The sequence below is a fragment of the Trachymyrmex septentrionalis genome, unplaced genomic scaffold (assembly GCF_001594115.1).
Source record: "Trachymyrmex septentrionalis isolate Tsep2-gDNA-1 unplaced genomic scaffold, Tsep1.0 scaffold25, whole genome shotgun sequence".
Lineage (NCBI taxonomy): Eukaryota > Metazoa > Arthropoda > Insecta > Hymenoptera > Formicidae > Trachymyrmex > Trachymyrmex septentrionalis.
The window spans coordinates 3,049,449-3,062,212 of NW_017305408.1; the positions used below are offsets into that span (position 1 = coordinate 3,049,449).

At 36.8% G+C, this 12,764-nt stretch overlaps 1 protein-coding gene and 1 pseudogene across 1 annotated transcript in view; one reads left to right on the forward strand and one right to left on the reverse strand.

The window, feature by feature from the left end:
- Positions 1-3,370, reverse strand: part of LOC108748852 — a 5,593-nt pseudogene extending 2,223 nt beyond the window's left edge.
- Positions 1-9,250, forward strand: part of LOC108748876 (leucine-rich repeat-containing protein 24-like) — a 132,588-nt gene extending 123,338 nt beyond the window's left edge. Inside the window, exons 3-4 of the mRNA XM_018487266.1 lie at positions 6,579-7,805; positions 7,902-9,250. Coding sequence (XP_018342768.1) covers positions 6,823-7,805; positions 7,902-9,207 — 2,289 coding nt within the window. The 5' untranslated portion in view covers positions 6,579-6,822 and the 3' untranslated portion in view covers positions 9,208-9,250. The remainder of the gene's footprint in view (positions 1-6,578; positions 7,806-7,901) is intronic.
- The last annotated feature ends 3,514 nt before the right edge of the window (positions 9,251-12,764 follow it).

The following is a 12,764-nucleotide window of genomic DNA, read 5'->3' on the forward strand; positions in this document are numbered from 1 at the left end:
TAGATTTACATTATACATTTTATACTTTTACTTATATTAATATTGTATTGTTCTATCATTCTTATAATTTTACATTATTATTATAGCTGTAATGCGTTTTTTTTTCGTTCTGAACACTAATTTATATTCATATACCGATGTTTTTTTTGCTGTTCAATTTTTCTAATGAGACGAGGATTCTGATACCAACAGTTTGATGTCTTGACATTGCGAAGTATATTTTCATTTGCCATCGACCGTACATAGTATAAGTTTTTACCTTTCTGACGAATTTTAATGTATATATTTTATATATGTTACTGTTCCGTTATAGACGGAACTAACAAGACAAAGATCCTTCTTAATTTATTGATAAACAACAATTATATAGTTGTTAAATGCGAAGTACATGTTTAATCTTCGATCGACTTTATGTTACGAGTACGTTTTTTACCGTTTAGATCTATTTTGTAAACATTGATAAAAAAATGATCCGATCATGATCGAAATGTTGTTAGCCGGCATGTTATTACATTTTTTAATTACTTTATTAAGACTTTTTCTTATCTACTAATTTTTACAGGTCAAATTTTTGGCTCGTAGCCCTTTTTCTTTTAACTTGTTTACAAATATGTGTGCTATTTACACAAACTGACACGTTTGGAAAATGGGCCATATTATGAAAAAGTCTAATATTGTCCATTACATCGTTTCTTCTTTGTAGGAAGTTAACATATTTAAATGTCTCGCAAACAATATAGATACTCTTTTAATTATGCGTGAAACGGAAGATTGGCTATATTTCCTTAAATCGCCATGAACAATCTAAAAAATGCCTTATACAATATTATAATGCCTTTAGTTTATATAAAAATAGGTTATATTAAAATATACCTTATATAAAATCAATTTAGGTATCAGATGGCATAATTTTACCTGAAAGCTATTAATGGCATAAAACCTTAATACAATTAGTAATTGCATCATAGGTAAAATTGGAAGTCCTCGCATGGCTTTTTCAAATCTTGCACTATTATCGGCAGCAAAATATCTCATACTGTTACTTTCTTAAAGCAAAATCTTTTTCTGAACTCTTCATTTGAATAAATAATAATATTCAAGCGGATTTTCTACGTCGTGAATACAGCGTTTTTGTAATGTGCAAAAATTGCACTATAAAAATGTCATTTTCGATATCATAAAAATGATCAAAGTCTTTCATATTGGTAAAGATTCACAATATTTTGGCCACTTGAAATTTTGATAACAAGATTTAGATTCAATCAATACGTTTTTGCGTAAAAATAAAGATTCCACAAGAAAAAAACGTTGCTCTTTTCCACAAACCGAGATATTAAGCGTTAAACTTGACGGCTATTAAGGTTAGGAAATCTATCACAGCCACATATCTCACAAAACTGCCATGTCTTTATACATAAATCACGCAACAAATTAGGTCATAAATTCTATCTAAAGGAGTCTTCAAGGAAGCTCTTACCCTCCCTTGAGTGAAGGAATGAAATTGATTTTAATGCATAGATGGAGTATACCTTGACAATTTGACTATGAATTGATAAACTCAACTTAAGGCGATCTTCAAGTATTCCTTAATACTTGAGGTAGGACTATGAATATGGCTAAGTGTAGTTCTTACTTAATGAGATCCAACAGATTTTTTTTGTTTATGTGTCTTTGTTATTGTACATTGTTAATGTTTTTAAAAAATGAATAGATGGGGATAGTAGACTAATCACAGCACTGTGACGACGAATTTAGTGACAACTTTTATAGTACTTACTCAAAATTTTATTTCTTTAAAGAGATTTTCCTCAGTGATAAATGTTATAAGTTTAGTTCCCTCATGTCCAATCTCGAAAACTAGGCTCATTCGACGTGTTTTTGCACGGAATGAACAAATTTTGCAAAAAGAAACATTGTTTTACCCTGCGAAGCGAATGTTTGTGTTTAAAAACATATTTTTATAAAAACATATTTTTATAAAAGTTTTATTAATATGTAGCTTAAAATACATTAATCTTTATTTTAATAATCTTAGTCGAATTATCTCAGTCTCGGGGCTAGTTGAATCAGATGGAATGTATTAGAAAAATTTTTTTCATATTAGTTATTAATTTCTCCTTATTATTAAAAAATTATTAAGTAGTCAAATGTATGTAGTAACTGGTGTAGAATATTATTTTTTCGATAAGTCTCTTAATTTCGTCTGTAAAAATTTGAAACTGAAAAATGAGTCTATTAGCCCCGGTCTCCTCTGCTATGTATGTAATCCTCAGAAACGCGCGCCGAAATGATTTTTCAGTCTTGAAAACGCTAACTCTACTAAACTATCGCAGTAATATTACGAGTTAAATTGATAAGATAATTATATTGAATTATAAATTATATATAGAATTGAAAGATAATTATATTCATGAGATAATTATATTCAGCTACAGTTGCTTATGTAACGGATGTAGAATATTTTCTGAAATATCTTATATAATTTATAAAAATTCACGCGCTTGACTGCATTTTATTACATAATCTCTTCTCAGAGACTTTACTATGTTTAAAAATTCTTAAAGTCATAGTTAAATGTTATTAGAATTTATTGCAACATTTTTAGTTATATGTTATTATAATACTGAATGCCTTGCATCATATCAACTCTATTCCTTGGCTATCAAATTTAATATTGAACAGACACAGTTTTACAGAAATTAGTACCGTCAGGACGGACTATCTTAAACTATTTATGATACAAACTTTCAGAAACAGTAAATTCGCCATAAGTTTTACGTATAATCCTCATGGTACTTCTTACTCTTTTTCTGATTATAAATAAATAACATTACTTCTCTTCTGATTATAAATAAAAAACAAAGCGAATATGTACTTTATCAGGCTCTAATTAAAGCAGTTTTAAATTTAGTAGCCAAGGCATACGATTGGCATGATGTATTGTAGAACAAACACTGTAATAGGTAACATATAACTAAAAATTTGATGACTCCACTTTTGCAGCACATAAATTTTAATTTTTGAAAATATTTATAATATGATATACATACTTATCTTTAATTTCGAATTTTTTTCGATAACATTTGCTGAGATATTGTGAAAGGATATAGAGCGTATTCTATTCTATCTCAATTTTTCCTTATGTATTTTTGATTAATATCCAGCAATTATATCGACAAATTTACCTATCTGTTAACTTACTTTCGCGATCACGAGGTTGAGTCGGGAAGGGGGCTGTTCTCGATACTCGCCTACTCGATCTTGAGCCTTTGTAAGTCGCGCTATAAGTCGAGAATGAAGGTACCAAAGACTGCTTGCCTTTACCCCGCTTGAAGAGGCAGGAATAAGAAGGCGAAGGGGTTCCTAACATGCTTGAGGAGACGGAAGAGTCTCGGTCTCAAGGAACTTTAAGGAACAATCGCGCACAAGATATCGCAATTTTTATTTCAGCCGTTGTATTTTCTCGTACAACACTTGATATTAAGTTTATTACGTTATTAGATTAAGTTCTACAATTTCTGTGTTCTAAAGCGTTTATGAAATAAAAACAGTGCAGCTCAGCATAGCTCTTGTAACTTGAAAGGATAAAATACAATCGAGATATCCGTATAAATATTTTTACTCTTTTTATTGTTTTCTTGGTTATTAATTATCGACAAATTGATTTCTCAACACATCTTCTAAGCAAGTAATTAAGTATATCTATCCGCTCTTAAATTTCTCGATTGGTTGGAGATGATCGATGTAAAGATTGGCGAAAATTCTTGTCCTTGTGGCTTCCTGCTGCGTTCCTAAGTCGAAGACGAAAATACCGAATGCGGTCTAAAAAGTAATATGCGATTTTCATTCTTTCATATAGGGTTCAAATAATATTCAAAAACATTTTCATAATTTCTTTCTCTTTCTCTCTCTCTTTTCCTATTTCCCATTCCCTTTCTTGTTCAATCTTTTCTCACTCTCTTCATCTTTCTCACTATCTGTTCTCTTTGGTCGCGCAACCCCCTTGTTTCTCGGTAATTAAACGGGGGTCGATGTCAATTAAATTATTCCCGTCGTGTTTCACACGTGACGTGACGGTTCTCCGAGAGATACCCTACCATAATCGATAGTCGCTCGACTATTCATTAGTTGTAAATGTCACAGTGTAATTGTACAATAGTTGTTAAAATTGATTTGCTGTGGTTATTTGCGTATTAATTATTTAGTTATGATTTATAATATATAGACAGTTTTAGCATTGTAAAATTAATGTACTTTACGTGTCATTTTCAAATTTACGCCCTATGAAAAAGTTTCAGTAAAAGTGATGAGTGGGTTATTGATAATCATTTTCATTTTATTGTGCGCAAATATAAGAGAACATTTTAAGATTTCAATTTAAGATTTTTAAGTTAGTGCGTACGTTTCAATTATTATAAATGTATTATTCGGATTATTCCTCTGCTGATAACATAATATTTAAAATGATTTAAAATGGCTATTTACCATCTCGGATGGATGCTTTCAGTGCTGTTTAGCTTTTCGTCTCTTTCGCTTCGTTTCTATTTTACCAGCGAAAAGCATTTCTTCGAGAGCATTTTGCGAATATTTCGTCTCGGCAGAATAGTGGTGACAATTACTAAAATATCTCGGCATGATTGTTGCATTTAATTGAGACATTATCGTTATGATTTTAATGATTGAAAGTGTCATTTAACCTAATCTTAAAAATCTGTTAAAATTATTCACTTAATATGTTTTTTTTTAAAGATACGAATGATGTTTTTGTTGAAGTTAATACGAGAAACAAGTTTTGCGTAAATAAATTGGTATAAAATATTAAATTTTTTTCATCCGAAGGAAAACCGTCTGTTGAAAAGTTAAAATGCGTTTCTACCCAAACCTTCGCCCGATACTCGACTTTTTCATTTTCAGTTCTTATTTCCATTTCGAGCGATGGAAAAAAGAAGCGTATTCCTCCGTATCGCATTCGATATTTACTGCTGGCCGCGAGACGCCGGTGCAATTTTAAAGGAGCTCCTTTAAGGGCCCTTTTTCGCGCGCCCAAAGCGATCACCGGTGGTTTACCGGGGGCTATTTTCAACCCTCTGGGTTCGACATTTCGCGTCCCGATGAAAACGTTTGCCGACTAAACGAGACCGCGATTCCGAAGGCGAGCACAAGAAAGTAGAATGAAGAAACGAATGCGAATGAACGCGAAAGAATGAATCTTCCGTGTCGCATATCATCATTTTTTTATGTCTTCTCATATTTTTCCGCGCGCGTTGTTTCGCCATTTATGCGAGTTTGCATTTGCACAGCATCAGGTATGCATAGAGGCAGAAAGTAGCTCGACGGTAATTTGCAAGCACGTATTGAAAAGAACGTGATCCGACAAAATAATCGTAATTTGAATTTACATATAGAACAATTCTATAGATTTACAAAAAAAATCAGTGATCTTATAATTATATAATATATACAGCGCACATACGAACACACATATATGTACATCAGATATCTAATACACATTACATATTGAATCAATTTTGCATAAATTACAAAGAAATTTGTATCTTAGGCATCTTTTCGGTTTACATTTTATCTATATACATATATTTGTACAGTAGTCACAATGAAACTCAAATATGTAATAAATTACAATAGGAATAAAAATAGTTCTTCTATCGATAGCACAAATTATATGCAACACGTGGGATATTACGAGAACTGTCGACTAGTGCGTCGATAGTATCTGCGCGGTTTGCGTTTTCCAATGCCGCTTTCGACAGCGATTTTAAAGACGCAATAGAAAAAAAATTGCAACTCACGCGGTGACTACGACGAGGGTCAGTTGATATTGGATTCGAAACGTACGAGATCGGCAATATCCTTCAGGCCTCTTCCCTTTGCATTCCTCGATGGAGAAAGGTTTCCTCTCACTGGGCATCTTCGGGATAAAGCCACGAGAGGAGTGGAAGGTTTGCATGCCACGCTGCACGAACGCGTTCGATATTCCGATATCCTGATATGGGGAGTGTTTCTCCTCGCGACATCCTCGCCTCCTCTCTGGGATATACACCCTCTTCATGGAATTTATTATCCGCTCTCAACCTGCGCTCTGTGCACTCCCGCCCCCTCTCCCCTCTCTACGCTGAAAACTGAAAACCCTCGGGGATCACCTTACTGAGGATTCGGCAGTTTCCATACCGCGATGGTGGCTGTTTTTCCACGAGACTTTCTTGAAAGAAGCTCTGATCCAGCCGAAGACTTCTAATAGTCCTTTCGTTCGCGGAAAAAACCTTCGGGAGAGCAAAATCTCGTAATCGATTGTCATCGGTACATGAAACTAATAAAAATTTTACACGCAAAAATCGCTTTCTTGAAACCACTTACATTTACGAGCGCTTTTAAGATCTAACCATTTGGATCTATCAGTGAGTTAATTTTTAATTTAGTAAAATTATTTAGTCTGTGAACTCTCGTAATGAGTCTTCTGCAAATATTTAGTATTTTGGATCCGAGCTCGCATACTTATAACCATTTATTTCATCTAAAGTGCATTGTTATTTAGCTGCTTGTTCGTGTTATTGTTACAGAGACCAATTACCATATCCACCTCTCGGCATTTTGTGAGCTGATGATCTCGCAAGCAATCTTGCATTCATCTCCGCATCGATTTGATCGAATTCGACCGCAGCAACGCTCTCTCTTCAGCAACGCTGAAGGGCCAGCGCACATGGCGGCGGTGGGTCAGCGAAAAATGCGATAGGAACGGAGGGATTCGACCACGAGAGGACGAGGAAGATAACGGGAGGGTTTGTTGCCTGATGAGAGAGCACCATGTGCTCGATCGTACTGGTCTGGCGTTGGAGGGCTGCCCTCTTCAGCACGATGTTGCTACTATTGTCCTGGGGAACAAACGCGGCGGAGGACTGCCCGAGTATGTGTGCGTGCAAGTGGAAAGGAGGGAAGGAATGGGTTGAATGTGCGAACCGTGATCTCAAAGGATTACCGCAGGGTGCTCGAGAGGAGACGCAGGTGCTCGACCTGTCAGGCAATCATCTGGTCAACCTACCGGCGGAATGTTTTCGCGCCCTTGGTTTGATCAACCTTCAACGGCTCTACCTGGGCAAATCTCGAATTAATCAGATTGCCTCTGAGGCGTTCGTCGGTCTGGTCGGCCTAGTAGAGCTCGATCTATCTGAGAATCAGATCGAACAGGTGCCTACGGATACGTTTGCGTCCTATCCGAGTTTAATGAGGCTTATATTGAATGGGAATCCAATCAGGGAAATTCGCCAAAACGCGTTTCTCCGTTTGGTGCATCTTACTAATTTGGAAATCAGTAAATGTGCGATAGAGATTATCGAGCAGAACGCTTTTGAGGGCCTCCAGTCGCTAGAGTGGCTTCGATTGGACGGCAATCGACTCACCTACGTGCCAGATCACACGTTGCCGCTGGGTGGAAATCTCAGAGGATTGACTCTTCACAACAATCCGTGGCAGTGTGACTGTAGACTGAGAATAATGCAGGCCTGGTTGAAGGAATCAGCCCCAGCAGCGCCGCAAGAATCCGAACCCATCTGCGATTCCCCAGCGAGACTACATGGCAAACAAATCAAGAGTCTTAAGATAAACGAATTAGCCTGTCTACCGCGTATCGATCTTCAAGATCGTTTAGATATTTACGAGGGCGGGAATATCACTTTAAGATGCGATGTTCATGCGGTTCCGACTGCTAAGGTTACTTGGTGGTTCAACGGAGAACCGTGCGAGCTGCAACACGAAAATAATTCGATGGCTAGCATTTCTACATTTCCAAGGTAAGCGAATTTTCAACCTCTATTATGTATCTTTAAAAAAACTTTATCCATGTTTCTTTCGTTTCGAAACGTGTTTCTCTCTACATCTATTTTTAGGTACATCTATCGACAACGAGGCGGGACCAACATGAGCAGCACGCTGTTTCTCTACTCGGTTGAGTCGCTCGACGAGGGCACCTACAGCTGTATCGCAGAAAACGGCGCGGGTTCTGCGGTGGCAAATCTTTCTCTTCGTGTGCTCTTTCGCGAGAGACCCACCGTAGAGCCACCCTCCGACAATCCCGGTTCCGGTTATGTAGCCGCAATTGTTGCTGGCGCATTGGTAGGCACCCTTCTGGCATTGAGCTGTTTAGTGGGTAGCGTGATATACTGTGCGAAGAAGCGTCGTCGTGATCGGAAGCGCAATTCGAAGGCGTTGGTGACACAGAGCAAGTCGGTACTACCAATCACGAAGGATACTACTAGCAGTTCCTGTCGGAAAGGTAACGGTAGTCTGATCGGAGGTCTTGAACATCAGCAAATGGTCTCGTACACCGAACGTGAGATCAACCGTGCGGCTACTTTAGAACGTCGGGAACACACCAGGAACAATCATTTAGATCGAGATGCGTATTCAGTAGCGAGTCCAGTTGCCAAGTATTTAACCGAACCTGATCTAATCAATGAGGTACCCGAGAACTCCGAGGTGGGCTATGGTCAGTTGTATGGACGGCATCATCAGCGTGCCGGCGGTGTTGACCGGCAGGTCTTGGAGTACGACTCGGGCTATCCATTGCAGCCCGATCTGCGGCCGCCACCGGTGCTACCACAGATGAATTACTTGGATCAGGATGGCTATCCGCTCAATTTTGGCTTACCCAAGATCACCTTTAGTACTGCTAGCACTTTGCCTAGACTCCGACAACGTATGACGGAGCCAGGCACGGCGGCTGCGCCGGCGGCCAGGTATTCGCGCGAGGCAGAATTCCTCGCAAGATCACCGGGGTATGACCCCATTTTACCACGAACTGATGCTAGGTACACCGCCGAAGGTTATCCTTATCCGGTGCATCAGCATCAACATCAGCATCAGCATCAGCATCAGCAACAACAGCAGCAACAGTCGCAATCACAGACAATACAGCCACCACTATCAATTCAACCGGTCGAGCAACCGATTCAACAGCAACTGCCCGTTCAGTCGCCAGTATCGCCAGTTGCCGTTTTTCCAGAAGTACCCTTTATACCATCACCTCCTGCGGCTTATAGAGGCGAAACCACTCCATTATCACCGCGGTCTCTTCTCGGCAAAACTGCTCGCGAGGCCGCGGCTGCAGCTGCCGCGAGAGCAGAGGAGCTGCAACCTCCGAATCATCCGGAAAGTCCTGATGAAGGCTACGTAGGGGACGCTATGGATGTATGAGGAATCCGAACCGGACAAGAGTTTAATTGTCGGATCTGAGAAGTGAGGGAAGTACATCCTGGATCTGAATAAAATTCCTAAATCGTGAATAAAATTAATGTATTATTTGTTTTTTCGAGTTTATTCTTATTTTTTATTTACTGAGTCTATTGTGAAAAAAAAGAATAGGATTGTGATTGATTTTTTTTTTTGCGGAAAATATCACGATTAACATTTTTTTTATAGAAGTGATTATTTTTATATTATACAAATTTTCTTTAAAGTACATTATATTATGTAATTATTATTTATTGCCTAATTTCTGCTAAAAAAGATTTTATCTTGCGACAATAATTTAATTTTGAGAATTTATATACGTTGCATAAATATTTGAATATTTTTAGATTAGTTTAGCCATTTCAAGTATAAAAAATTTAATTTGAGAATAGAAATGTTCCTCATTTTTATTTGTATATTTTTATATATGTGTTTCTGATGAAATTACAGTCAAGAGGTAAAATCTGTCCTCATTTTTTTGTTCAATATATTTGATTCAGCAAATAAAATAATGACATTTATATTTGCATAAAAGTTTGCGAATAGTTTTTATAATCTTCTTCCTCGCGTCAAGCATAAAGACCTAAGCGAACAACGAGATATCAAGAAGGAAATCTGTCCTCGTCATACTACCAGATTAATTCGCGGAGAATAACAGGGTCCAGGATGTGATTGGCGGAACAGGGCCACCCGAGACGGCACGAACAAAGGACTCGTCCTGGCGATGGAGACGTAATAGATTAATCAGAAGGCATGTCTCGAATGTCGCTGTGGTGCGCAGTCTTTGTCAGAGCCGGGAAGGATGGTAGAGATGTTCGCTAGAACGCGGTGATTTTTGCATTCGCGTATTCGAGGGAAATCGACTCCGAAAAATTTACGCGGATCGCGTTTAAATGCGGAGAGTGCTTTTTCGGACACCAAGATGGCGACCGGATTTATTTAAACGGCGTGTCGCGTTTGTGAAATACGACGACGTCTTTTGGACAGGATCCAAGGAGAAACGTCGTTCGGTCGCGTTGAAAAGGAACCAAGATGGCGTGACTGATCCTTAAAGTGATAGATAAATGTTTGGCGGACTCGATCGAGTGAAACGCGCCTCATGGATCTCGAAGGCGCGCTTTCAGCATCGCGAACAAGAACGTGATTGGTGCTCAAAGCCGGACTCCTCCGATGGAATCCGCTACGAAAATGTGAAATTAATTAAATTTAAATGTTCATGTTGATCTCTCGCGACTGATAAAGTCCGTTAAAAACTGCTAAATGAACGAACGATATGGATGTAAAATAATAATAAAAGGAGACTGTCCTTGTTAATTATAAATATTATGGATATCTGTGAGAATTTTTATATATTATTTGCTCTATCTCTCTTGTAACATAATTTAAAAAAATTGTGTTGCAGATTTGATATCATTATATCAAAAAATATATAATTTATTACTGTTTTTTTAACATGTTATACTTGATACGATCTGGTCGCTTCGACATATTCTTAATGGCTCTTGAATTACTCCGATATGGTTTACACAGCGTTATATCCCCACACGTGATACGTGATACGGGATGCTCGTGATTTGGAAATCTGCTCAAGCCATTTTTGCACTCTCCCCAGTAGCACTTTGTTTTATACTTTTTTAGAATAAACATCATTTTTATTTCTATTGAGGACCCTCTCGATCCTGGCGTTTTTAAAGTGGAGATGCAACTGTAGCGATTCTGCTGTAGTGATAATAATGTTAACTTGGTGTTTAAGACTGGCGAATTGTGCGAGATTAGGAGCGCCATCATGGCACTCTACCTGATGTACAGAGACCGTTGAACGTACAGGATGTTCTGAAAACGGTGTATACCAGAATCGGATTGTGGAGCGAGGAATTACAAAAGCACATTTTACTTCTAAAAAAGAATTTAATTTTGAAAATTTTTTAATGCAAAAATTACATTAAAAAAAAATTAAGATTTTAAGAAACTTGAGAATTAAGAAGAAGTCCGAGATGAATTTTATTCGTTGAGATGTTAAAAATTATGATTTACTTAAATAGTTCTTACTTCGTTGCTTCGTTATAGTTAGATTACTTATTTTACTAAAAAAAATTTTGTAAGTTAATTCCAGCTCTTTGGAATGGTATACGTCTCTTCTAGGACGCCCCGTATATCTATATACATATACGTATATATAAATATACATATATACAGACACACAACACGGATAGATATATATAATACATATTATATGGTGCGAACACTGAAAAACACTAAACGGCAAAAAGATCGGTGATAGTTAATTTTTTAAAGATATCTTTGCGAGATGCGATTCGAGCTGGCTTCACCCTCTCAAATCATCGATCGATCTACAATCGATAGACATATAATGAAATGAAAATCATACAATTAGCATTGTTTCTACAACTAAGTGTAATATTTGTTCAAGTTTACAAATTTCAATTATTGAGAAAACACTGATGAGTTGATGACAAATTATCATAACTGCAAGGTGGCGTCGAATGTAACAGAAGAATGTGCCCTGAGAAAGCGTCGAGTCCTGGAGGGTCCTTTCATCGTCAGAAGTACCCGGCGACGAGGAAACTGGTTTCCTTTCCGTTGCCGTAATCACGACGCGATTCACGGATGAACAGTGTTTGCTTTCCAGTCTGGCGACTCGCAAGGATATAGAATCCTGCCTGTGTCCTTTAAGCTTCGCCGTCGAGGTAACTCGAAATTTGTCTTTGCCTTCGAGTTTCGTATATAACAATATTTCATCTTGTTCCGTTGCAAGTAATTTATTTACATTTTGAGAAATTTCAGACCAAACGAGAATGTTTGAAACAAGAAATGAAGAGAAATTCTTAGTACGTCAGGAAATTTAAAAATTGTTTACTTTAGTCAATTAAAATTTAACGTTTCGGATTATGTTAAAATTTAACAAACATTTTTAAAAGTAAATTAATAAAAGATAATTTATAGATAATTTAAATAACAGATTGAAATTAAAATTCTTTAAAATAATTCATTAAAAATCTGTAAAATCCTTTTCTTTAAAATAGAAGAATTAATATATTTTGAAGAAGGGCAATTATATATAGAATTTGAAACACGAATAACTGAAATACGTTTAAATTTGATTGTACGTTTTCAGAGTCGCTAACTTTCGGAGTCGAAATACAAGTTATATCGAGTTGTGAACGTAATTTTACGCACTGACGAAATTCTGTAAAAGGAGTTCTATATTTGTTGTTTCATTTAATTAGAACTTTTTAAACGAGCTTGCCAACGAGAATAACTTCAAACCGCGGTCAATTTTGCGAATTTCAATTAATTTGCCGTGAATGGGCAGACTATTAGGCTGTGTTTTCGGAACAAAAACGTAGCAAAAATGTGGCATTTAAAATTTTTATAAATGTTTAATCAATTTTGAATCTGTTAAATAGTTAGTCTCTAATAAGATATTTAAAAAAAATATTTTCCTATATTATTATATAAATCTTTTTTTTATTTCTTAATATTTTTATACATTATATTTT